The 26,439-nt window shown below is 49.9% G+C and overlaps 2 protein-coding genes across 4 annotated transcripts; both read left to right on the top strand.

Moving 5' to 3' along the window:
- Positions 1 to 35: 35 nt before the first annotated feature.
- Positions 36 to 19,379, top strand: UBAP2L (ubiquitin associated protein 2 like). 3 transcript variants are annotated; one of them, XM_069728899.1, is made up of 29 exons: positions 36 to 95; positions 2,386 to 2,509; positions 2,586 to 2,663; positions 2,812 to 2,922; positions 3,007 to 3,175; positions 3,262 to 3,357; positions 3,449 to 3,494; positions 3,574 to 3,680; positions 3,861 to 3,920; positions 4,700 to 4,752; positions 4,848 to 4,933; positions 5,018 to 5,189; positions 5,577 to 5,763; positions 5,835 to 6,097; positions 6,361 to 6,533; positions 6,819 to 7,011; positions 7,246 to 7,297; positions 7,509 to 7,686; positions 7,780 to 7,846; positions 8,054 to 8,234; positions 8,318 to 8,406; positions 8,634 to 8,687; positions 8,776 to 8,857; positions 8,960 to 9,177; positions 9,952 to 10,057; positions 10,361 to 10,477; positions 10,751 to 10,818; positions 10,914 to 11,111; positions 18,848 to 19,062. In XM_069728899.1, exons 2-29 carry the CDS (start codon positions 2,426 to 2,428, stop codon positions 18,941 to 18,943), a joined length of 3,384 nt encoding a protein of 1,127 aa, XP_069585000.1. In that variant the 5' UTR covers positions 36 to 95; positions 2,386 to 2,425; the 3' UTR covers positions 18,944 to 19,062. The 3 variants fall into 3 exon arrangements, with proteins under 3 accessions (XP_069585000.1, XP_069584998.1, XP_069584999.1); XM_069728897.1 differs by lacking the exon at positions 10,361 to 10,477 and having other exon boundaries at positions 18,848 to 19,379; XM_069728898.1 differs by lacking the exons at positions 10,361 to 10,477; positions 10,751 to 10,818; positions 10,914 to 11,111 and having other exon boundaries at positions 18,848 to 19,225.
- A 2,401-nt stretch (positions 19,380 to 21,780) lies between these two features.
- HAX1 (HCLS1 associated protein X-1) lies at positions 21,781 to 23,964 on the top strand. Its single transcript, XM_069728896.1, has 7 exons — positions 21,781 to 21,925; positions 21,995 to 22,197; positions 22,857 to 23,017; positions 23,098 to 23,149; positions 23,300 to 23,418; positions 23,498 to 23,582; positions 23,665 to 23,964. Exons 1-7 carry the CDS (start codon positions 21,876 to 21,878, stop codon positions 23,754 to 23,756), a joined length of 762 nt encoding a protein of 253 aa, XP_069584997.1. The 5' UTR covers positions 21,781 to 21,875; the 3' UTR covers positions 23,757 to 23,964.
- Positions 23,965 to 26,439: the final 2,475 nt, after the last annotated feature.

Below are 26,439 nucleotides of genomic sequence, written 5' to 3'. Positions count from 1 at the left end.
AACGCATCCTGGACGCGTCTTGGCGCAGCCTAGCGTACGTGAGAGGGGGCGGAGCGGAAGTGCGGTCACGTGGTGTCAGAGCGGAGGAGCCGCAGGTGAGGACGGAGCTTTTCTCGAAGCTCGGTGGGAGGGGGTTAATATAATGTCGGTGGCGGAGGCACGGCGGTAGTAGTCTGCTGGGAGAGCGACCCGGGCTTCGACCGTGGCGGTCCGAGAGCACAATGCGTCTCCGCGGCTTCTCCCGCGCTGCGGCCTATTAGGCCGGGTGAAGCCTCGGGCTGGAGTAGCGGCGGTTGCCGCCTGGGTCGCCGGTTTTTCCGGTCTTTTTTCCAAACTCCTTATTGGATGAGATCAGTCCTGGGTAATCTCTCCCAGCAGTGATGGCACGGGCTGCTGGGACTTGTAGTTCATCCCCCGTAATGTGTCGGGGTCCGTGGCGAGGATGACCCCCCCCCCCCCCCCCGATGCTGTGTCCCCTCGGGGTCTGCGGAGAGGATCCCCCTCGCTGTTTGCCCCTCAGGGTCTGCGGTGAGGACCCCCGTGCTGTGTCCCCTTGGGGTCTGCGGTGAGGACCCCCCGTGCTGTGTCCCCTTGGGGTCTGCGGTGAGGACCCCCCCATGCTGTGTCCCCTTGGGGTCTGCAGTGAGGACACCCCCCCCCCGTGCTGTATCCCTTTGGGGTCTGCGGAGAGGATCCCCCTTGCTGTTTGCACCTCAGGGTCTGCGGCGAGGACCCCCCCCCCCCCCCGTGCTGTGTCCCCTTGAGGTCTGCGGTGAGGACTCCCCGTGCTGTGTCCCCTTGGGGTCTGCGGTGAGGATCCCCCCCGTGCTGTGTCCCTTTGGGGTCTGCGTAGAGGATCTCCCTTGCTGTTTGCCCCTCCGGGTCTGCGGCGAGGACCCCCCCATGCTGTGTCCCCTTGGGGTCTGCGGAGAGGATCCCCCTTGCTGTTTGCCCCTCAGGGTCTGCGGTGAGGCCAATCCCCCCCCCCCCGTGCTGTGTCCCCTTGGGGTCTGCGGCGAGGACCCCCCCCATGCTGTGTCCCCTTGGGGTCTGCGGAGAGGATCCCCCTTGCTGTTTGCCCCTCAGGGTCTGCGGTGAGGCCAATCCCCCCCCCCCCCCCCGTGCTGTGTCCCCTTGGGGTCTGCGGTGAGGACCCCCCCCGTGCTGTCCTCTTGGAGTCTGCGGTGCGGTGAGGACCCCCTTCCTGTTTGCCTTTTGGGGTCTGCAGTGAGAACCCTCCCGTTTGGGGAGTGTCCCCTTGAGGTTTGCGGTGAGAACACCCCCGTCTTGGGGTGTGTCCTCACAGGTCCTGCGGTGAGAACCCCCCTGTGCTGTCTCCTTGGGGTCTGCGGTGAGGATCCCCTTGCTGTATGCCCCTTGGGGTCTGGGGTTAGGACCCCCCTGTGCTGTGTCCCCTCGGGGTCTGTGGTGAGGATACCTTTGTGCTGTGTCCCCTCGAGGTCTATGGTGAGCGCCCCCTTGTGTTATGTCCCCTTGGGGTCTGCGATGAGCCCCATGTCCCCTCGAGGTTTGCGTTTAGGACCTCAGGCCCTTCACCTCTGTGCTGTGTCCACTCGAGGTCTGCATTTAGGACCTACCTTGTGCTGAGTCCACTCGGGGTCTGCGGTAAGGACACCCCCCGTCCCCTAGGGGTCTGCAATGAGGACCCATCCGCGTGTGCTGTGTCCTGTCGAGGTCTTCAGTGAGGGTCCCCTGGAGGTCTTTGCTGAGGACTTCCCCCTCTTCCCTGTGCTGTGTCCCCTCAAGGTCTGCGTTGAGGACCCCAGCCCCCCACTTCTGTGTGGTGTCCCATTGGGGTTTGCATTTAGGACCCCCCATGTGCTGTGTCCCCTCGGGGTTTGTGGTGAGGACCCCCCTTGATAGGATACAGTGACAGGAGAAACAGCTCCTTATATAGCCGTGGCCGACTCTTGTCCTGCACCTGTTGTCACACATCACGTTAGACGACTTGTCGTGCGGGGGACACCGGGTAACGTAAGACTGTGAGGCTTATCCCTCTCATGTCAAAATCCTCTGCGTGACGTGTCGTGTGAGCAGCACTGTGTTGTTGGCACAGCTTATTTTCCTTTTTTTAAATCAGTTATACAGCAGTGGCCACGGTGATCCTCTGTGTGCTGTCACATGGTTTTGCCAATACTCTGCTCTCTATGAATGCTGCGTCTGCACCTGATGTAGGACTTGGGTCCTGCAGGGGGCGCTCTCGGCCCATTCTGGGCCTGGTGCTGGAGGGGAGGGGGTATGCTCCAGGTATATGAGGCCATGCTAGCAGCCCAGTCCTAGGGGGGTATCATACAGGATAAGTATTGTATAGATCTGCTGGCCTTTTGGGGTCCCCAGCTTTAACCCTCTCTGCTTCCCCTACAGAGCTGTAACTTGTAAATACTGTTATTTGTATATACTGTAAATGATGACCTCGGTGGCCACGACCCGCACCCGGGGAACCTGGGAACAGACACAGAACCAGACGCAGCACAAGCAAAGGCCTCAGGTAATGGCAGTTCCCCAGGGGCAGCATCCCCTCTCACACATTCCCTATCCTACTGATGTCTCCTCTCCCTGTCTAGGCCACCGCAGAGCAGATCCGGTTGGCACAGATGATTTCGGACCAGAATGACGCTGACTTTGAGGAAGAAGTAAAACAGGTGAGTGTGTGGCCAGAGCTGAGTATTTGTTATAGCATCAGCGCTGACCTCTCCTTATCCTGTGGTTTGGTGTCATGATTCTCTGTTGCATCCCATTCTGCAGACATTGCCTTTGCCCCTCTGTTCACCTCCATCTTTCTCTCCTCAGCTAATCGACATCACGGGGAAGAACCAGGACGAGTGTGTGATTGCACTTCACGACTGCAATGGCGATCTGAACCGCGCCATCAATGTCCTGCTGGAGGGGAACCCCGACACGGTGAGCGATGCACGAGAGAGATGTGTCTGTAATGGCTGCCACTCTGGCTGTGCCCCCTGACATGCTGTGTTGTACCCCCTACAGCACTCCTGGGAGATGGTGGGTAAGAAGAAAGGAGTGTCTGGACAGAAAGAGACAGGGCAGGCCGAACAGAGCGAGGAATCGCGAGAGAACCGTGACAGAGAGCGCGACTACAGCCGCAGGCGTGGCGGGGCACCGCGGAGAGGGCGCGGCGCGAGCCGCGGCAGAGAGTGTGAGTGACTGGTACTAACCAAGTGACTGCTGCAGCCTGTCAGTCTGTGTCCTGCCGACTGACCATGATACTTTCTCCTCTTGCAGTCCGGGCACAGGAGAACGGTTTGGAAGGTGGCAAATCTGGCGGCTCTTCGGGCAGAGGCACAGAGAGAGGACGCCGAGGGCGTGGCCGGGGCAGAGGTCTGTGCCCATGTCCTCAGGCCCCCACAGGTGACAGACGGGCGGCTCCTCCGGGCTCTAATGCTATTCTTTGTTTGTTTTTTCTGGTTAGGTGGATCAGGAAGAAGAGGCGGCCGCTTCTCTGCGCAGGGCATGGGGTACGTGTGCCCGACCGTTTGTGCTCATGTGTGATTCTGTCTGACACGTCCCTTGATTATTTCGGACCCTTTCTTCCAGGACCTTTAACCCCGCAGACTATGCTGAGCCCTCCAGCACTGAGGACAACTACGGGAACAGCAGCACTTGGAATAACGCTGCCAGCTTTGAGCCGGATGATGGAACAAGTATGTCCCACTGCCCCCCTGCGGTCCTTATGCCCCTACCATGCGACCACCGAGGGTGGTGATGCTGTGGCCACGTATGGGGAGGAGGGGTGTGAGGAGATTCGGGGAACCGCCTGTTCTTCAGCTCAATCTGATTTGTCTTTGTTTTGTTTTTTTGTTTTTTTTCCCTTTTTGTTTCAGGACTTGATTTCATTGGGGGTGAGGGGTCAGATTATCCCCGAAAATTTTCCACTGCTCCTGGTATGACATATCCAGGTGCACTCACTGCCCCTGACAACCTCGTACTTCTGACTGTTGTGTGTTTTATCTCCCTCCTAACCTGTCCCTCCCTGCACGGGGCCGGGCTGTGTGTGGACAGCATGGACTGCACCCCTCTGCAGCTGCCCTCACTGTGTGTGCAGATTCTGGAACTTGTAGTTCGCTCTGGACAAATGACTGCCGCTGGTAGTGGCCCCTACGTGGCATGTCCTCTGGCCAGTGGCACTCTGTACAGTGCCTGCGGGGGTGACTGGGGTCATGGCTGCTCACAGTTCTTGACTTGATTAATGTATTTTCTGCTTTTTTTTTTTTTTTCTATGGCAATATAATAGTCTACTCCAGTTACATCCAAAGCTGCATACACAGGAAAAAGTGGGGAGACCCTAGGCTATACTCATGGGGAGTACATTAGAGATTTGGGTGGTTCTTTTAGGGATGGGAGTAATGAAGTTAATGAACCTCTCTTCAAGACAGTGGAATCAGTAGAATTGTGAGCGCAGCTCTGGGTGTGAGTGGAGAGAAGACTCAATGTGATTAGTCCTCTCTGTGAACAGAGGCTTCTACCCTGTGGCAGACACTGGTGTCATCTCATGGTGTGGTGTCACTCTGGATTACTCATCGCTCCAGGGCGTTAATATTTTTCAATTTGGATATGGCATGTGTGTTAATTTTGCAAATCTGGGGGTGACTGCTGCCGGAATGGGTCTGGGGACTTCTGCCTACCTGTATAATTCCCCTTCCATGTGCTTTTTTTTTACCAGGTGCCTGGAGGACAGCCACAGAGGAGTGGGGGACCGAGGACTGGAATGAGGATGTGAGTGCAAATCCCACATAGAATTCTGCAGCATTGCAGGTGAACTCTGCCAGCAGATGAGTCGGGTCATGAGCTTTTTTTTTAATTTTGTTCAGCTTTCTGAAACAAAGATCTTCACAGCGTCCAGTGTTTCTTCTGTACCCCTTGCCCCTGAGAGTGTGACGATCACTGCGGGCCAGAGGTGAGTAACTGGCAGCCTGAGAAGTGGTCCCTACATGCTGGGGTCCCTTATACGTGACACAGCCTCCATTTGCTCTCTCTACAGGATCGACCTGGCAGTTTTACTAGGGAAGAGCCCGTCATCCCTAGAGAACGAGGCCTCCAGTCTGGACCCTGCACAGAACCCCACCCTATCCCAGCCCCTCGTGTTCAGCAACTCCAAGCAGAGCTCCCTATCCCAGGCCAGTCCTGGCAACTCCTTCTCCCACAGCAGCATGGCAAGTATCACCGCCAGGTTACTACTGCTTATATGTATGGTGTCCTGTGTATGCGCAGCTCTGGGTGTGACTGGATCAGATGTATCTGGAGAGCTGTGCTATAAGTTGGGTAGGCTTTTTCTGCCATTTGTTTCCATGATTACCATTCTGAGGTCGCTGTAGTCTGCACCATGTACGGGTCTGTGCCGTGCAGCATGCCAGTAGACCCCTTTTGGCTTTGTGTGGCCATTAGGGGGGGACAGCGCATGCAATAAGAACTGTTGCCTCTCACCACTGCCTGTCACTTTCTGGCTGACTATTGTGTGGGGGCACTACAACGTTCCTGTCCGCTCTGCATGTTGCAGGCCCTTGTCCAGCTGTCCTGGTAACCGTGCTCCTATTTTGCAGGTCAGTATGCTGAGTAAGGGCTTTGGTGAGGGAGAGCCCAAGGGCGGCACCACCACGGGATCTCAGTTCCTGGAGCAGTTTAAGACTGCACAGGCCCTGGCACATCTTGCCGCTCAGAACTCGGACTCCGGTGCCACATCCTGGGACCTGGGCTCCTCGGCGCAGACCTCCGCCCTGGGGCAGTTCGGTAAGACTTCTCTATCCTGGGCTCGTCTGGACATGAGGGGACGATTCACTAAAAGTGATCTCTCCCCACAGATCTGAAGAGCTCATCGGATCCCTTCACCAAGCGCCAGAGCTTCTCCCCAGCCTCCACCATGATGGACGTGTACCTGCAAGAGAAGGCAACCGCCACCAGCTCTCCCTCTGCAATGCCGGTGTGCCCATCCTCCCCTCTGATGAGCAAAACGAACCATCCCCCCCAGATGTCCCCAGTGTCGCCTGAAAATCAGTCGGGAAGTCCGCAACCGGCCCACCATAAGATGAAAGTGCAGAGGAAGAAAACATCCCTTACGTCAAAGGTAGTGGTTGTCTGTGTGTATCTGGTTACATGGCATCTACAGGACAGGTTAGGCCCCCACTAACCAGATTGTGGCCAGTATTCCCATACATACACCTGGGCCCACACACACACACACACACACACACACACACACACACACACACACACACACACACACACACACACACACACACACACACACACACACACACACACACACACACACACCTGCATCTCCAAGACAGTGGTATCCTCTTCTTTACATCTCCTGTTTCTCTGCAGATTCCAGCTCTGGCCGTGGAGATGCCGGGATCAGCCGATATGGCGGGGCTCAATCTACAGTTTGGTGCTTTGCAGTTTGGGTCTGAGCCAGACCTCCCAGAGTATGAGTCCTCTCCGACCACCAACACGACTGTGACCCAGGCCCAGAGCAGTCTCTACACCAGCCCGGCAAGGTGTGACATTTGGTGTGCCACGAGGGAGCTGGTGCACGGCAGTAGTGTATCTTTTAAATGCTATCTATAGCGGCAAAGGCAGTATGGCTTGTGGACGACACCACTGATCACTTCCTCCATGGTCTGTGTCTCTTTACCAGCTAACATCTTCTGCTACCGAAGGGGGGGGTTCTTGCTGTCCGGTCATTGGGGGGGGGGGGGTGTTTGGTTGGGCTGGGGGCTGCCTCTCAGGAGGTGATGGTAATCGCAGTCTGCTGTGGGTATAACAGGTGCCATCTCTTGCAGTGAATCTTCCAGCAGTGCAATCAGCAGTCAGAGTCCCGAGTCTGCATACCAAGGAAGCGGCATCCAGACCACAACATTTACCTCACAGAGCAGCACTCAGGGCCCCTTATATGAACAGAGGTCCACGCAGACCCGGCGCTACCCTATCTCCTCCACCACCTCCTCACCACAGAAGGAGCTCAGCCAGTCCAAGGTACTGTATGTTGGAAACACAGTGCGGGGATGTTCTTCTCTGCAGCATGACAGTAGACCCTTTTTGGTAGCAATTGTGGCCATCAGGGGGGGACAGCGCATGCAATATTAAGTGTGCCCTCCACGGCTGTCAGTCCAGTGTCCTGGCTGTCTGGTCTGTGGGCGGTCACTACATCTGCAAAGATAACGTACTGCCTGATTGGTCCTTTATGTCGTGTCTCTTCTCTCCTCGTAGAGTGGCTACAGCTCGCAGACGTCCGCCATGCAGACTCCTGTATCAGGAGAAGGTATGTCCTCCTTTTGTTGGGGTACGATGGCAACGGACACCCGTAGACCCTTTCTGGCTGTATGTAGCCATAAAGGGGGGACAGTGTGTCGTACAGTAATCAGAGCGGTCATATGAGGTGTCACGTGTGGTGTGGTGCCTGGGACTGGTCTGTACAGCGATAATACAGCACAATGGCTACCCTAACCTCCACTTTTTTTTTTTTCTTCCAGTTCCCTCAGCCCCCACAATTAAAGCCGATTCATCGTCTGCTTCCAGCAGCATAGTCTCCCTCAGCGACTCCGTGTCTGCGTCCTCCTTACTGACCACCGCCGGACCCCACCAGTCTCAGCTGAGCAACCTGAGCCACACTGAGGAGCTGCAGAACCCGGTCTCAGTTCAGCTTAGCAGGTAGTGTGTTCAAGAGTGGGCATCCCAAGGCCACCCCCCCCCCCCCCCCAGAGACAGAACCACAATAGCTGCCTCTCCTCTTGTCTCTTACAGTACGTTACCCCCTCAGCACCAGACGCCTGTATCCTCCACAGTACGAACCTCATCGTCCACACCTCTGGTGAGTTGTTGTCCCGTGTCCTGCATGTAAGTTGACCCTTCTGGCTGCTCCCATGGCCTTGAAGGGGGACAGTACATGCTAGAGCAGCTGGATCTGCTGTCATGTGGCCACCCACGTGGTGCCCGCTGGCCACAGCATCCGTACACCTGTACACCGCATCGATTACATGTTATGTATTCCATAATGTACCTGTCTCTTTCTGAGCAGCACACCAATGTGGAGAGCGATGTTAGCCTACATTCAGTTGCCACCTTCTCTACGGTGCCCAGTACCATCGCCAGCGCTGCACCCGTGTCCTCCTCCCTCAGCGTCAGCAGCCTCGGCCTGGGGCTCAGCACCAGCTCCACCATTGCTCCCTCTGCTCGAAACTCCATAGCCACCACGTCAGGTACTGCACCTGCCACTGTGCCCTATGCCAGCCTGTGTGCCAGGCTGTGCAATATTAACCCTTTTGTCTTTTGCGTCTCGCAGGTAAAGCACCTCCAAACTTACCGCCTGGTGTTGCACCGCTGTTACCAAACCCATACATTATGGCTCCCGGTCTGTTACACGCTTATCCCGTAAGTTCTTGTAGGTCTGTGGTGGTTCCTGTACACTGCTGCTGTTGTCCTATGGAACTGTTCTGTCTGGCTTTATACAGCATTTGACAGCTGGCTGCAATGCTCATGAAATAGTTCTTGCTGGGAAAGAGAGGAGAGAATGGTGGGAGTGATGGCTGGTAATGCAGAAGAGGGGCAGGCACCTTTACCGCGGTCGGCAATTAACATGCACGCTGTTGTGTTTCCAGCCCCAGGTCTATGGCTATGATGACCTGCAGATGTTACAGACAAGGTTTCCCCTGGTGAGTGATGCACTGCGGACCTCCACACCACCCCCGGGCCAGTTTCTCCACTTCCGGTTAACTGACTGCTCTGCTCTCTGCTTTGTAGGATTATTACAGCATCCCTTTCCCCACACCCAGCACCGCGCTCACTGGGAGAGACGCCAGCCTGACAAGTAACCCCTATTCTGGTAGGTGTACCTGTAGTGGGAGTGTGCCTGGCCCCCAGGGCAGTTGCCTCCATTTTTCTGGCCAGTTGCTGATGACTACCTTCTCTTTTCCCCTCCTTTTAGGTGATCTCTCAAAGTTCGGTCGTGGAGACGCCTCTTCCCCGGCTCCAGCTACCACCTTGGCGCAGCCGCAGCAGAGCCAGACGCAGGGTCACCACACCACACAGCAGACATTCCTGAATCCTGCGCTGCCGCCCGGTTACAGCTACACAAGTCTTCCCTACTACACCGGGGTACCGGGTCTGCCAAGCACCTTCCAGTATGGACCCGCCGTATTCCCAGTGAGTTCCCATTTCCGTTAGTAAACGGTGTCACCCAAAGCTGTTTTTGGGGAGGGGGAGATGGGAAGCCCCTGAACATAGCATCTTATACACACGAGCCGCCCTATATTCCTGTGGTTCGGACATGAAGCCCCTGTATACGGGCAGTGGTGAACTGTCAGAAGTCCTGCGGATTTGGAATGGACACCTGGCCTTGGGGGGGGGGTCCGGCACCTCGGATGTATTTTAGGGGGAGTCTGCTTTTTGGACGTCTGGACCTCCATTCTGTGTTTAGCGTAGCATTGATTGGAGGGCAAGGGTGGACCAGAGTGTGGTCAGGGCTGGTGTTTCCTATACGGGCCCCCAGTGGATTGCTGCTGCCTCCGTTCAACCACGAGGTCCCTAATGGAGGGTCTCCGTTCGCCGCCGACCATGCCGGGCTTGTGATAATTCATCTTTGTTGCCTGATTTGTACAAATCTTGATACTTAATAAAAGTATTTTCAATAAAGTGTGGCCCATCTGCTCTTTCCGAGCCGTCCTTTATTGGGGGGGATGAGTGGGTGGATGCGGGGTCTGACCCCTGTGACTGTAGGTGACACATGGTGGATGGCAGCGGCTGTATCTTCCTTCCTACGCCTCCAGGTATGTCCCGGCGTCGCCTGCCTACCATCTGTGTGGGCTCCCCGTCACTCCCTACAGGACCCCTTTCCTGGACAAACGGGCATGATACCACGCAGGCAGCCGATGCCGCCTCACCCTCATAGGCTCTGTACACCTCTTGTCTCCCCTCCAGGTGGCACCTACCACATCAAAACAGCACGGAGTCAATGTCGGGGTGAATACAACTGCTGGCGCCTTCCAGCAAGCGCCAAGTTACGGCTCTCATGCCTACAGCACCGGTAAGGAGATGCCACCCATGTTCTGACAGACTCCTGGGGGTGAGATGTAGATTTGGGGTGAGCAGTGATTGCCCCCTTCTCCGCACCCCCTTCCTGCTCTTTTGTGCCTGTGTCCTAACTTTTCCCTGTAGCAGAGCGTCTGCCCCCCGCTGGTGGTCCGAGCAGCAGCAGGTCCCGAGCTGTGGGGTCTCTGCAGCGGCCTCTTGTGTTGTGACGTCGGAGGGGCTCGGCTTGTGGTGGGGGAGGCATGGGTGGGGGGTCCCCGGGATCCCTTCCCATGCTGAGGGCTGTGTCTGTTCGCAGGCTTTGAGGACTTGGGCCAGGTTTCCAGCGTGGGTGATTTCTGTAAGGGTGCATTTAGTGGGGCTTCTGCTGCTCAGAGCAAACCTGCTGCTGCTTGCACCAATGGACCCGGCGCTGGTAAGTGCTCTCTGCTTCTTTGCCCTCTTGCCCGCCCCGCTTTGCCTCTTCCTCTCTTATATAGCAGCCATCTCCTAATCCTCCACTCCTTTAGGCCCCAGCTTGACCCCTCTGTATCCTCGTGCATTAATCCCGTACCCCAGCCTAATTTCCACCTGCCCCAGTTATTGGGTTGCTGAGTGCCAGGTGTAGAAGGGGTTGATCATGCCTACATACAGGGTAGAGGGGTACAGCCGGACTTGCTCAGCACATGCTCCTCTGCTGTCCCTACAGGCGTGTCTGTCACCTCCAGTAACACCGGTGTGCCGGATATCTCTGGCTCAGTCTATTCCAAGACGCAGGTAGGTGATTGGAGGAGCGCTGCTGTCCCCTGCTGGGAAGATGGGGCTTTTACTTTAGGGGCTGGATACTCACAGCTTGTATCCTCTCCTCACAGCAATCATTCGAGAAGCAGGGATTCCACACTGGGACCCCCGCCACCTCCTTTAACTTGCCCTCCGCTCTGGGCAGTGGTGGCCCCATGAACCCGGCCACTGCGGCGGCATATCCCCCGGCTCCATTCATGCACATTCTGGCTCCACATCAGCAGCCGCACTCTCAGATACTGCATCACCACCTCCAGCAGGATGCTCAGGTAACTGGGTGTCACTACCAGCAGAATTGTGAGCGCAGCTCTGTAGTATACAGGATGAACACAGTGACTGCACCAGAATAGTGCGTGCAGCTTCGGGGTGTCAGGTTACATTCCCACCATGAGCTTTTGATATATTTTTGCTGTGTGAAAAACACAGCGTCTTAACAGTTCCAGCTAAGTGGATGGGATTTATCGAAATCTTCCCACTGTGCTTCTTTTTAATGCTGTTTAAATTAACCTGCGGGGCATGTATTTCAAATCTGCAGCATGTCCGTTTCTCTTGAGGGTACGCTGACTTTTCTGTGCGGATTTTACCCATAGACTTGCATTAGATACGGAAATTCCGTAGGTAAAAAACGCACTTGCGTTTTTAGTGAATTTCCACTACAAAAATGCATGTAATTCATACCGAAGCATGTCAATAAAGTTTTGTAAAACAAATAACAAGAAGTATCACAAACCAAGCTGCTTCATTTAACTCCTTAGTGACCACCAATACGTCTTTTTACTGACCTGTGATAAGAGACTAGCATCCCCATACAGGTGGCAATCCTGTAGCTTTTAGATTTACACTATAGCTGACAACTTGCTGCATCAGCCACGATCATTGTTGTTATTGTTATTATTATACATTTTTATAGCGCCATTTATTCCATGGCGCTTTAAATGTGAATACGGGGCAAATATAGTATAGACAAATACATTTAAACATGAGCAAATAAGGCACACGGGTACATAAGGAGGGAGGACCCTGCCCGCGAGGGCTCACAGTCTGCAGGGGATGGGTGATGAAACACTAGGAGAGGGTAGGGCAAGTTGTGTGGCGGTTCAGTAACTTCAGGATCGCTGGAGGCTTGTCGGAAGAGGTAGGTCTTCAGGTTCTTTTTGAAGGTTTCTATGGTAGGCGAGAGTCTGATATGTTGTGGTAGAGAGTTCCAGAGTATGGGGCAGGCACGGGAGAAGTCTTGGATGCGGTTGTGGGAAGTAGAGATGAGGGGAGTAGAGAAGGAGATCTTGAGAGGATCGGAGGTTGCGTGTAGGTAAGTCAAGGGAGACCATGTCACAGATGTATGGAGGAGACAGGTTGTGGATGGCTTTGTATGTCATTGTGAGGGTTTTGAACTGGAGTCTCTGGGCGATAGGAAGCCAGTGAAGGGCTTGACATAGGGGAGAGGCTGGGGAATAGCGGGGAGACAGGTAGATTAGTCGGGCAGCAGAATTTAGGATGGATTGGAGAGGTGCCAGAGTGCTAGAGGGGAGTCCAGAGAGTAGGAGGTTGCAGTAGTCGAGGCGGGAGATAAGGGCATGCACTAGCGTTTTAGTGGTGTCGCGGTCAAGGAAAGCACGGATCCGGAAAATATTTTTGAGTTTGAGACGGCAGGAGGCACCGATTATGGTTGTTTAACCCCTTAAATGCTGCTGTCATTAGTGACTACGGCATCTAGATGGTTAACAGTGTGGGGGCTCCCTCTTTAACCCCATTGGCACCCTGAGATCTTGATTCCGCGGTCCTGATGTTTGCCATGGCAGTTCACAGCCAAATAGTGGCCTTAGTCTTCCAGCTACAGCGGCCTGTTCAGTTGGTGAAAATTAACTTTTTCATTCCTGTTATGCCACTTTGCATTAATTCCTGAAAGCACATGAAAGGTTAATGAATGAACAAGCTGAAAGCAATTTTGAATACGTTGAGGGGTGTGGTTTTAAAATGACATCACTTTTGGGGGTTTCCAATATATAGAACCGCCAGAGTCACTTCAAACCTGAACAGGTCCCTAGAAAAATACATTTTAATTTCCTTGAAAAAATGAAAAATTACTGCTACATTTTTAATTCCTTTCCGACATCGAGCGTAATAGTACGCTGATGTCGGACTCCCTTCCTTTGATGTGTGCTCCGGCAGTGAGCCCACATCTTTCCGGGGACATGTCAGCTGTTTTGAATGGCTCACATGTGCCCGCAATTAACCAGTTAAATGCCGCTGTCAAACTCTTGACAGCAGCATTTAAATTGCGCTTCCGGAAATATGTATACCATTGACCCGTCACGTGATCGCGGGTCACCGGTGTGTTGGCATGACAACCTGAGATCTCTTGGAGACCTCTATGGTTGTCAGTGTCGGCTTGCTGTGAGCGCCACCCAGTGGTCGGCAATCATAGCAAGTGGAGTAAATCTGCTATGTAGAGGTGATCTGAACATCGCCTCTATGTAGCAGAGCCGAACGGGTTGTGGCAGCTTCTAGTCTCGAAGCATGCCAAAAGTAAAGAAAAAAAAATTTTAAATATAAAAGTTCAAATCACCCCCCTTTTGCCCCATTCAAAATAAAACAATAAAAATAAAATCAAACATTAACATATTTGGTATCTCCACTTTCTGAATCGCCCGATCTATCAAGGGAAAAAAAAAGGATTAACATAATCACTAAACGGCGTTGCAAGAAAGTCAAAACAACAGAATTACGTTTTTTCTTTGGTCGCCGCAACATTGCATTAAAATGCAATAACGGGCGATCAAAAGATCGTATCTACACCAAAATGGTATCATTAAAAATGTCAGCTCGGTGAGCAAAAAATAAGCCCCGACCCAACCCGAGATCACGAAAAATGGAGACGCTACGGGTATTGGAAAATGGCACAATCGTTTTTATTTATTTATTTTTACACAAAGCTTGGAATTTTTTTTCACCACTTAGATAAAAAAGAACCTAAACATGTTTGGTGTCAATGAACTCGTAATGACCTGTAGAATCATAATGGCAGGTCAGTTTTAGCTTTTAGTGAACCTAGCAAAAAAGCCAAACAAAAAAACAAGTGTGGGATTGTACTTTCAATTTTTTCTCATTTTCAAAACATGGCAAAACTAAGGCCGGGATCACACATACGCGAGATACGGCCGAGTCTCGCAGGTGAAATCCCTCTAGCGCTGGCACTCCGGAGCGTGCGGCCGCACAGCAACACATGGAGCTGCACGCTCCACTCCCAAGTACCGGCGCCAGAGGAGGGATTTCACCTGCGAGACTCGGAGGTGTCGTTCAAAAGTACAACTCGTCCCGCAAGAAATAAGCCCTCACATGGTCATATTGACGGAAAAAATAAAAAGTTATGGCTCTGGGAAGGAAGAGAGCGAAAAACTGTAACGCAAAAATGAAAAAAGCTCTGGGGGTTAAGAGGTTAAACCTTCTAAAATGCCAACAAAACAAAAGAACATTTTACAAATGGTGCCGATGTAAAGCAGACATGAGGGAAATGTTATTTATTAATGTTTTTGTGTGGTATGACTATCTGGTTTAACCCCTTCACCCCAAAGCCTGTTTTCACCTAAGTGACAGGGCCAATTTTTACAATTCTGACCACTGTCCCTTTATGAGGTCATAACTCTGAAACGCTTCAACGGATCCTGGTGATTCTGACATTGTTTTCTCGTGACATATTGTACTTCATGATAGTGGTAAAACTTCTTCGATATGACTTGCATTTATTTGTGAAAAAAACTAATTTGTCGGAAATCATGAAAATTTAGCAATTTTCAAACTCTTAGTTTTTATGCCCTTAAATTAGAGAGTTATATCACATAATATAGTTAATAAACAACATTTCCCACATGTCTGCTTTACATCAGCACAATTTTGGAAACATAATTTTTTTTGTTAGGGAGTTAAAAGTTGACCAGCGATTTCTCATTTTTGCAACAAAATTTGCAAAACCATTTTTTTTACGGACCACCTCACACTTGAAGTGACTTTGAGGGGTCTATATGACAGAAAATGCCCAAAAGTGACACCATTCTAAAAACTGCACCCCTCAAGGTACTCAAAACCACATTAAAAAAGTTTATTAACCCTTCAGGTGCTTCACAGGAATTTTTTGAATGTTTAAAAAAAATTGAACATTTAACTTTTTTTTTCACAAAATTTTTACTTCAGGTCCAATTTGTTTCATTTTACCAAGGGTAACAGGAGAAATTGGACCACAAAAGTCGTTGTACAATTTGTCCTGAGTACGCCGATACCCCATATGTGGGGGTAAACCACTGTTTGGGCGCATGGCAGAACGCTCGGAAGGGAAGGAGCGCCATTTGACTTTTCAATGCAAGATTTGCTGGAATTGAGATCGGAGCCCATGTCACGATTGGAGAGCCCCTGACGTGCCTAAACAGTGGAAACCCCCACAAGTGACACCATTTTGGAAAGTAGACCCTCTAAGGAACTAATCTAGATGTGTGGTGAGCACTTTGAACCTCCAAGTGCTTCACAGAAGTTTATAATGTAGAGCCGTAAAAAAAAAATTTCATATTAATTTTCACAAAAAATGATTTTTTGCCCCCAATTTTTTATTTTCCCAAGGGTAACAGGATAAATTGGACCCCAAAAGTTGTTGTGCAATTTGTCCTGAGTACGCTGATACTTCATATATGGGGATAAACCACTGTTTGAGCGCATGGCAGAACTCGGAAGGGAAGGAGTGCCATTTGACTTTTCAATGCAAAATTGGCTGGAATTGAGATCGGACGCCATGTCGCATTTGGAGAGCCCCTGACGTGCCTTAACAGTGGAAACCCATTTTGGAAAGAAGACCCCCTAAGGAACTTCTCTAGATGTGTGGTGAGCACTTTTAACCCCCAATTGTTTCACTAAAGTTTAGAATGTAGCATTGTGAAAATTAAAAAAATAATTTTTTCTTTCCACAAAATGTTTTAGCCCGCATTTTTTTTTTCCCAAGGGTAACAGGAGAAATTGGACCACAAACGTTATTGTCCAATTTGTCCTGAGTACGCTGATACCCCATATGTGGGGGGGAACCACAGTTTGAGTGCATGGCAGAGCTCGGAAAGGAAGGAGCACCGTTTGAAATGCAGACTTAGATGGAATGGTCTGCAGGTGTCATGTTGCATTTGCAGAGCCCCTGATTTACCTAAACAGTAGAAACCCACCACAAGTGACCCCATATTGGAAACTAGACCCCCCAAGGAACTTATCTAGATGTGTTGTGAGAGCTTTGAACCAACAAGTGTTTCACTACAGTTTATAACGCAGAGCCGTGAAAATAAAAAAAAACATTTTTTTCCAAGAAAATGATATTTTATCCCCTATGTTTTTATTTTCCCAAGGGTAACAGGACAAATTGGACCCCAAAAGTTGTTGTACAACTTGTCCTGAGAACGCTGATACCCCATATGTTGGGGGGGAACCACTGTTTGGGCACACGGGAGAGCTCGGAAGGGAAGGAGCACTGTTTTACTTTTTCAAAGCAGAATTGGCTGGAATTGAGATCGGACGCCATGTCGCGTTTGGAGAGCCCTGATGTGTCTAAACAGTGGAAACCCCCAATTCTAACTGAAACCCTAACTCCAACCCTAACCATAGCCCTAACCCTAATGGGAAAATGGAAATAAATACATTTTTTTACATTTTATTTTTTTTCCCTAACTAAGGGGGTGATGAAGGGGGGTTTGATTTACTTTTATAGCAGATTTTTAGGGTTGGCAGCTGTCACACACTAAAAGACGCTTTTAATTGCAAAAAATAGTTTTTGCATCACCACATTTTGAGAGCTATAATTTATCCATATTTTGGCCCACAGAGTCATGTGAGGTTTTGTTTTTTGCGGGACGAGTTGACGTTTTTATTGGTAACATTTTCGGCAGATGACCTTTTTTGATCGCTTTTTATTCCGATTTTTGGGAGGCGGAATGAACAAAAACCAGCAATTCCTGAATTTCTTTTGGGGGGGGGGGGGGTGGGGGCGTTTATACCGTTCCACGTGTGGTAAAATGGATAAAGCAGTTTTATTCTTCAGGTCAGTACGATTACAGCGATACCTCATTTATGTAATTTTTTTTATGTTTTGGCGCCTTTACACAATAAAAACTATTTTATATAAAAAAATAATTGTTTTTGCATCGCTTTTTTCTGAGAGCTATAACTTTTTTTATTTTTCTGCTGATGATGCTGTATGGCGGCTTTTTTTTTGCGGGACAAGATGACGTTTTCAGAGGTACCATGGTTATTTATATCCGTCGTTTTGATCGCGTGTTATTCCACTTTTTGTTCGCCTGTATGATAATAAAGCAATGTTTTTTGCCTTGTTTTTTATTTTTTTTTTTTTGCGGTGTTCACTGAAGGGGTTAACTAGTGGGATAGTTTTATAGAGCGGGTCGTTACGGACGCGGCGATACCAAATATGTGTACTTTTTATTTTATTTTTTTTAATTTACATAAATAAATGGATTTACTGGGAAATTTTTTTTTTTTTATTTGGGGATTTTTTTTTTTTTTTTATACATTCTATTTTTTTTTTTACTTTCTACCATTGTCCTAGGGTGGGACATTACTGTATTAGATCAGATCGTTGATCTGACACTGTGCATAGCACTCTGTCAGATCAACGATCTGACAGGCAGTTTTAGCTGGCTTTCCGGCACCTGCTCTCAGCAACTCAGCAGGCGCCGGCTAGCCAGGTCATTTCATGACCCGGAAGGAGTCCGGCGGCCATCTTGGATCCGGGGACACCTTCCGGGTCACCGGAGCAACACGATCTCATTGCGTTGCTCCGGTGGGAGAGCGCAGGGAGCCCCCGTCCCTGCGCAATCCCCCTCTATGCCGCTGTCACTACTGACAGCGGCATCAGAGGGGTTAAATGCCCGCGATCGGCGATAGCGCCGATCGTGGGCATTGCTGCGGGGTGTCAGCTGTCATATACAGCTGACACCCGCACCCGATCACCGCGGCGCTCAGCGCGAGACCGCAGTGATCGGTGCGCCGTACTAGTACTGCTGCTGGCACAAATGCAGTGCCGGCAGCGCAGTACTACTACGGCGCATGTCACGAAGGGGTTAAAGGGATAATCATTCAGAGTTTAAAAATTGTCAATTTTTTTAATTTGTAGCAAATTTCTGATATTTTTATCAATAAATGCAAAACGTATCAACCTAAATTTCCCATTATCATAAAGTAGGAAGCCCACCACGCAAAACGCGCGTCGGGGCCACAATAGGTAGACACTGCGGCACTTTATCTTTGGATGTTGTTTGTGGGCCTGCCCGCTTTCCCAGTTACATGAGCCCCTGGGATTACTTTATGCTTTAATATTTATCAAGGGAAGGTTTATGGACCCACCACCACCTTATTACAATGAGTTGGTATGCTTTTAATGGTCACCTCTGAGATTTGCCACCATTATCCTGCACTACATTCAATGTGTGCATGCCGCTGGACACGTGCAGTACCCAGTGTCTGTTTTTTTTTTTTTTTTGTCTTTGCCTGCCATCTTAATAAGCTAAATGAATAAGTGTTATGTATTTGTACTCACCCTTATGATATGTGTATGTTGTCAATAAACTTTTTTGATATATTTATAAGGAGACACTGGTTTTCCTTTATCTAGACATTACACTTATTTCAGGGCATTTAACTCCTTTCTCGTATAGGTTCTCATTATCATAAAGTAGTTTGTGTCACAAAAAAAAAGTTTCAAAATCAGTGGGATCTGTTGAAGTGACACTGGTCCGAAATGGCCCTGTCACTAAGGGGTTAAAGCATGGCACTGTTAAAACAGGAAAAAAAAATGCAAGTAACCATATTAAAAATAGGTGCAAAAATTCTGCAACATCATCTCATTGTGGGAATGTAGCCTCATAGAGGAGGTAACCCAAAATCCCATAGAATTTTCTTGCTCTGTGCATCAGTAGTGGGGGTCTTTCCCATAATGAGGGTTCTGAGGTGTTTTCTGCTGTCTTCACAGACTGGCTCCGGACAAAGAAACCAAGGCGCCTCCATGCCACAGAAGTCTCAGGCCAGCAAGTCTGCGTACAGCAGTTACAGCTGGGGGTCGAACTGAACTGCAGATCTTATAATCTCCCTCTCCTAACCGAACCACAGGATCAGCACATGAGACCTCCGCGTTCTCTGCAGCCCCTCCATGCTGAGCCTTTGCCGGCCTCTCCCCTCCCCTGCCCCTCCTTGTATGTAACATAGAATTTGTATTTTCCTTCCAGTTTTCTGCAGCCGGATTATAAAACGTTTGCTATTTTGAGGGGGCGGCCGGTTCTGTTTTTTTTTTTTTTTTTTTTTCCTCCCTCTCATGTATTTTTTTTTAACCTCAACGTGCAGAGGTGAGTGAGGGGCCTCCGTGCTCTGCCGCCTCTGTGCCCTTCGGAAGGATTGCTATGAATTCTGCATTGTATGAATCATTAGTTGATGTGTTTTTTTTGTACTGTGTTATAAATTTAATGGATAAATGTGTCTTGTATATATAAAAGGAAAACACAGCTGCATCTCTGCTGCTCTGAGCCTTTATTACACCTCCACACCGCTCCGAGCCTTCATTTAAATCCTACGCGACGCTCCAAACCTTTTGCACTTCTCTGAGTGTTTATTACTAGTGATGACCGAGTGTACTCGTTGCTCGGGTGACCTCAGAGTATTTGTTATTGCTCGGAGATATAGTTTTCATCTCCTCAGTTGCATCATGATTTACGGCTTCCAGATAAGCTGATACCATGTGATGAATGCCTGTTTGTTAGGGAATCCCCACATGTATTCAGCGTATCTGGCAGCCGTAAATCATGCAACTGAGGCGATGAAAACTAAATCTCCGAGCAATAAGGGTATGTGCGCACGTTGTGGATTTTGCTGCGTTTCCGCAGCTGTGGATCCGAAGCAGTTTCCCATGAGTTTTACAGTACAATGTAAACCTATGGGAAACGAAATCCGCAGTGCACATGCTGCGGAAAAAACGCGCAGAAACGCAGCGTTTTTTTTCCGCAGCATGTCGATTCTTTGTGCGGAATCCACAGAGTTTTTACACCTGCTCCAATAGAAAACTGCAGATGTAAAACCGCAGCGGAATCCGCAATAGAAACCGCGATAAATCCGCAGGAAAAACTGCAGCAGTTTTGCACTGCGGATTTATCAAATCCGCTGCGGAAAATTCCACAGAGGAGCTTTCTACGTGTGCACATATCCTAACAAACACTCAGAGACCACCTGAGCAACGAGTACACTCACTCATCACTATTTATTACACCTCCACTTTGAGCCTTAATTACGGTACATCTCCACACCACCCTGAGCCTTCGTTAAAAACAACAATGCCGCTCCGAGCCTTCATTAAAAACCTGCGCCGCTCTACGCCTTCATTAAACACCTCTGCGCCGTGTCTTCATTAAAAACCTCCGCTCCACTCCGAGTCTTCATTAGACATCTCTACACTGCTCCAAGCCTTCGTTACACTTCTGCACCGCTCCGAACCTTCATTAAACACCTCTGCTCCGAGTCTTCATTAAATACCTCTACGCTTTTCCAAGCTTATTAGAACCTTCAAATTTTTATTCCATCCACCACGGCTCTGCCTTTTGTTTTATACATCTGCATTTCTGAGTTTTTATTCCACCCTCTGTGTGCCTCCGCGCCCTCGTTCCACCCTCCGTGCGCCTCCGTGCCCTCGTTCCACCCTCCGTGCGCCTCTGCGCCCTCGTTTCACCCTCCGTGCGCCTCCGCGCCCTCGTTCCACCCTCCGTGCGCCTCCGCGCCCTCGTTCCACCCTCCGTGCGCTTCCGTGCCCTCGTTCCACCCTCAGCTCCCTCGTTCCACCCTCTGGGCGCCTCTGCACCCTCGTTCCACCCAACGCGCCCTCGTCCCAGCCTCCGTGCCCTCGTTTAACCCTCCGCGCCCTCGTTCCACCCTCCGCGCCCTCGTTCCACCGAGCCCTTTTTATTTAATGAATTGCACGTGCTTTTTCTTCAGCCTCTCGGAACTTGGTATTTTGTAGGTGTGTGCTTTTTTGTAATTTTCCTCACATTCCTTTCTTGTGCAGCTTCTCTTCTGTTATACGCTTTTTGTCACAGCCGTGCTTAGGCTACGTTCACATTTGCGGCTTTGGACGCAGCGGCGTCACCGCAAAACAACGCACGCGTCATGCTTCCCTATCTTTAACATTGGGGACGCATGTGCGTTCGTTTTCATGCGTTTCGGTGCGTTTTGCGACGCATGCGTCCTTTCGACGCACCTGGCAGTGCGTTGCAAACGCAACATGTTGCATTTTTTTCTGCGTCCAAAATTTTTAAAAAACGCGTCGCACTTGCGTTGTATTTGCGTCGTCGAAACTTCAAATCCTCCATTGAAGTGTATTGGCAACGCAGAAGACGCAAGTACTTGCGTCTTTCGTGCGTCGTGTCCACAGCCGCAAATGTGAACGTAGCCTTAGTTAGTTTTTCTCTCTGCTCCTTCATGTTGTAATCTGATCCTGGCGCGGACGCTCACGGTTCGCAGGATGCTTCCCACTGGTCCTTGTTAGTCTTTATCTGGCTCTGGATAAGAAAATCGGTGCACCGCTGCCGCAAACCCACGCCAGACTGCTGCATGATGTGACTGTGGTTCTACAAGGATCTCGCATTTGTGCAGCACCATATGCTCCAGCACCTGACCTTACTGCGGCCAGACCACTATAGGGGTAGACCTCTGAACGGGTGGTGCCACGCTCTGTCCCTTGGGAGCTGTAATGCCAGGCTAGCAGGGGAGAGGCTCTGGTGCGCACAGCTCATACTGCCGCATACACTGTTGGTGAAAGCGCAAGCTGAAGAAGGATGGTCCTCGTCGGCTCCTGCTGGCTTTCAGACGCTGAGGTGTTTACAGAAGTGACGTATCCGTACGCATCAAGCTTGTGCGTACTCTTGCATAAGTGACCTCAAAGACTGGCGGAAGTAGTTTCCCTGCTTTGTGTGGTTGGCGGAAGTGGCAGTGCTAGCGCTTTTCGTGTGACAGGCGCGGACATGAGCGTGTTCGAGCTGTTCCGGAGGTTCTTCCACCCCCCGGGGATGAGGTGAGGTGGGCGCTGTGTGCACCAGACCGGTTTATTCGGGGCGTGTTCTCACATGCCGTGTGATTTTAGGGATCCGTTCTTCGGGGGGATGATTGAGGAGGACGAAGAAGACGAGGAGGACGATTTCTTCCTCCATTCCCCAGGATTCGGTCAAGAGCCGCCATCTTCGCGCATTCGACCTCCGGTTGGAGACCCCTTCGGCTTTGATGATATTTTTAGAGATTTTAATGAACTGTTCGCAGATTTCGGGTCTATGATTCGGGACGTCCCCCGTAAGTGAAAGCTGTTATATGCAGCTCTAGGTGTGACTGGAGCGTAACCTGAGGTGACAGCTGCGTTGTATGCTGCACTGGGTGTGATTGGAGTGTAACGTGGGGTCACAGCTGCGTCGTGTGCAGCTCTGGGTGTGACTGCAGTGTAACATGAGGTGAAGGCTGCGTTATGTGCAGCTCTGGGTGTGACTGGAGCGTAACCTGAGGTGATAGCTGCATTATGTACAGTTGTGGATCTGACTGGAGCGTAATGTGAAGTGACAATTGCGTTGTATGACGCTCTGAGTGTTACTGCAGTTAACATGAGGTGATGGATGCGTTATATGCAGCTCTGGGTGTGAGTGTAGTGTAACATGAGGTGACGTCTGCGTTATGTGCAGCTGTGTGTGTGTGACTGGAGGGTAACCCGAAGTGGTGGCTGCGTTATATGCAGCTCTGGGTGTAACTGGAGTGTAACCTGGGGTAATAGCTGCATTATTTACAGCTGTGGGTATAACTGGAGCATAACATGAGGTGACAGCTGCGTTATATGCAGCTCTGACTGTGACTGGAGTGTATCCTGATGGCTGCATTATGTACAGCTGTATGACGTCGTTATGTGCATCTCTGGGGGGTTACTGCAGTATCTGGGCTCATCACTCACTCTCCCTGTCTCTCAGGACTCCCTGGGGCTGAGCCCCATCATCGGACCCCTGGAGGTTCATTGCGAGATTTCATGTTGAAGTTTCCAGACTCGCACCTGCCCAGAGAGCAGCCGCCTCCGTCCGTGGCCCCCGGCCCCCACTCATCTCTCGGGCTGCCAAGATTGCCATCTAGATGGGTATGTGGGGAGATGCATTTGTGTCACTATGGGGTGTCTCTCGCTGGTCCATCATCACATTGTCCTCTTACACTTCACAGTGGGAGGACATTGCCATCACTTCGCCTCCTGGAGACACCAAGCAAGATAAAAGTAAGTGCTCCCCTGCTGCTTCTCCTCGGGACTCAGTCCTTGTCCTTGCATACCAGTATATATTGGGGCCCTCTGGTGAAGGGCTGGTGTACTGCAAGGTGTGATGTCACCGCTGCCCCTCGCTTACCACTCTTCTGTTCTGCCGTCCAGTCCTAGACTCAGAGGTCTCTTCCCGCGGGCTAGATTCTATCCTGAGACCAGAGGAACAATCACCATCATCGTCATATTTCCGTAGCGTCTCAGTCTCCAGAGTGATGAGACCTGATGGGGTGAGTCTGGCGGTTTGCTATTGTCTGCTCGTATAACCTCCATTAACTTTGGTACTGGGGTACTGTCTTTCTGCTGCAGACGGTTGAGGAGAGGAAAACAGTGCGGGACAGTGACGGTAACACCACCACCACAGTGACGGTGACGGGTAGCGATCCGCCCATCGGTAAGTTCTCCATCCTCTAGTGACAGTAAGGGGCTGTGCGTCTTCTGTCCACTATACTTTACACTCTCCTTTCTTTCAGTAGATGAGACTCGGGACCTGCGCCGGTCACTGTCCGATCTCTCTGATTCACAGACTATTCTGAGCCGCCTCCTGCAGCAATGGTTCTCCAACTGAGAACATAGTGTCTGGGACCCCTTCTGCAGCTGGATTGCAGGGATCACGTCTCCACAAAAGACGTATAACATCAGCCTTGCTCTAGAGACATCCCCTGCAGTGTCACCTACTTCCTGGCTAATAACAGATGACAACACTTTGCTGTGTTGCTGCCCCCTGTGTCCTGTCCTGGTCATGCTTCTATTATTAAATTTTTGTACAGGGTTTATATATGAGGCATCGGGAAATGGAGGAATAAATGTCTGCTGCCTGGGACTGAGCACTCCGCAAGGAGTCCAGGGGTGCGAGGTGATGATTTCCCTGGAGGTGCAGGATATTGGGTTGAATGCTGATAGCTGTGGATTACTTGGGTCGCTGTGCTCGGTGCTGCCGTCAGATAGCGCTCTGACTCTGGTTATTTGTATTAGGCTGCCGTCACACTAGCATTATGTGGTCAGTATTTTACATCAGTATTTGTAAACCAAAACCAGGAGTGGAACAAATAGAGGAAAAGTATAATAGAAGCATATGCACCACTTCTGCAGTTATCACCCACTCCTGGTTTTGGCTACAAATACTGATGTAAAATACTGACCAAATACTGCTAGTGTGACGGCAGCCTTAGACTGTTTGGGGTTGTGATACTCATGTCGCTATTTCATGATTGTGCATGTTATGATCTATCCCCTCGAAGTTTCCTGTTACTCCCTGCCATTGCTGCTGCTTGGTGTACAGTCAGGCAGCTGCTGCTACAGGCCTATGTTTAGCAATCCACATAATTAGACTTGGTACTCACCATGTCTGAGGACCACCAGAAAACTCGGCCACTTCTCTGAAATATGGGTATGTGAGGTTCCTATTTATGGGAGTGTGCTATGGTCCCGTCGGGCTTGCAGCCGCCATTGAGCTTGGTTATATAAACTGTACATTTTGCATTTCCCATTAACTGTAGTTGAAGAAAGGGAAAGAGGTGAGTAGTTGAGCCTCCTCGGGACAAAAGTATTGGTCCCTACCTGCCTGTAGCATGGCTTTGGGGGCATATGAGGCTCGTCAAGAATATTTATCCACCAACAAGAACTTACTCAGAGTTAATGCTAAAATCCTCTCTGATCCAGATCCTCCGACCACAGCAAATGTGCAAACCCCTGCCTCATAGGAAGGCTTTGGCAGTCAGTGCCTGTTGCTGTACACCTTTATGGTGCCCTGTGCATTCTTCCACTCAATAATCCCCAATGTGGCTCCACCTACCGACAAATGGAAAAGGTCTTGGAAAATGACAACACAACTTACTTTTGGCATCGCTGGCATAGTGGAGATCCATTTTCTTCCACTGCTTAGTCAACGCCGTGAAAACAAAACCAACAAACAAATGTAGAATTGCGCTTTTTAGTTTTCATTTCCACAATTTTACTGGAAAATAGAATAAAAAAATCTGTGAAAAAAAACCATGACAGCAAAGGGCATAAAAGGTTTATAAAAAATACAGTATCGGTCCAACCAGAACCATCGACGGCTGGAGGACAATCCTTGCAATTCCGAAAACAATGTCCTCTTCCCAGATGTACTCTTGTCGAGGGGTCTACCTATGCATCGCTGCATACTCGTTGGGGAAGGAGGAAATTACCAGTTTAAAACCGAACAGTGACGAAACACAAGACGTGTTCTGTATAAGCCTGCTGCTCCTCCACGATCTGTCATCTCCGCCAAAAAATCCTTAGGTTCCTGCCAAAGTTAGATGGAAATAACCCCGATTACCACCAAGTGCTAAATATTAAGACATCACAAGAGTCACAGGGTTAATGAGTGATGTAAAATGCCACATCCCTGACCAGGAAACAAAAAGGTACTGTTAGGGCTGTGGAATTGGTAAGCTAAACCACCGATTCTGACTTCTCAATTTCCTTGAAGCCGACTCCACAGCACTGGACACTACTGAGCATGTACATAAAGTGCAGCACAGATTCATCTCATCTATGACTCCACAGCACTGGTCACTACTGAGTATGTACATAAAGTGCAGCACAGATTCATCTCATCTACGACTCCACAGCACTGGTCATTACTGAGCATGTACATAAAGTGCAGCACAGATTCATCTCATCTAAAAGCAGAGATCCTTATATCGAGAACAGAACAGATATTTATAGAAAACTTCATAACTTTCCCAAATTATTATGAAAACATTTACAGCTCATCATGCATTTTACTACTGACCCCAAAGTATTATATATTTTTGTTGTTGGTCCATTTTCCACCGACTCCCCCAAACTGGACGCAGACTCCACAGTCCTCTGTACTGTGCAATGTGTATATATATATATATGTGTATATATATCTGGAGAAGTGGTACTGTGCAGTGTATATATATATATATATATATATATATATACAGAATAATACATATACTGAGAATTACACCCAGTATACAGGACAGGAGAAGTGGTACTGTGCAGTGTACATATACAGAATAATACAGATACTGAGAATTACACCCAGTATACAGGACAGGAGAAGTGGTACTGTGCAGTGTACATATACAGAATAATACAGATACTGAGAATTACACCCAGTATACAGGACAGGAGAAGTGGTACTGTGCAGTGTACATATACAGAATAATACAGATACTGAGAATTACACCCAGTATACAGGACAGGAGAAGTGGTACTGTGCAGTGTATATATACAGAATAATACAGATACTG

This window comes from Ranitomeya imitator, chromosome 1 (assembly GCF_032444005.1).
Source record: "Ranitomeya imitator isolate aRanImi1 chromosome 1, aRanImi1.pri, whole genome shotgun sequence".
NCBI lineage: Eukaryota > Metazoa > Chordata > Amphibia > Anura > Dendrobatidae > Ranitomeya > Ranitomeya imitator.
The sequence above is the reverse complement of the archived record's forward strand: the minus strand, read 5'-3'. Positions and strand labels throughout refer to the sequence as shown.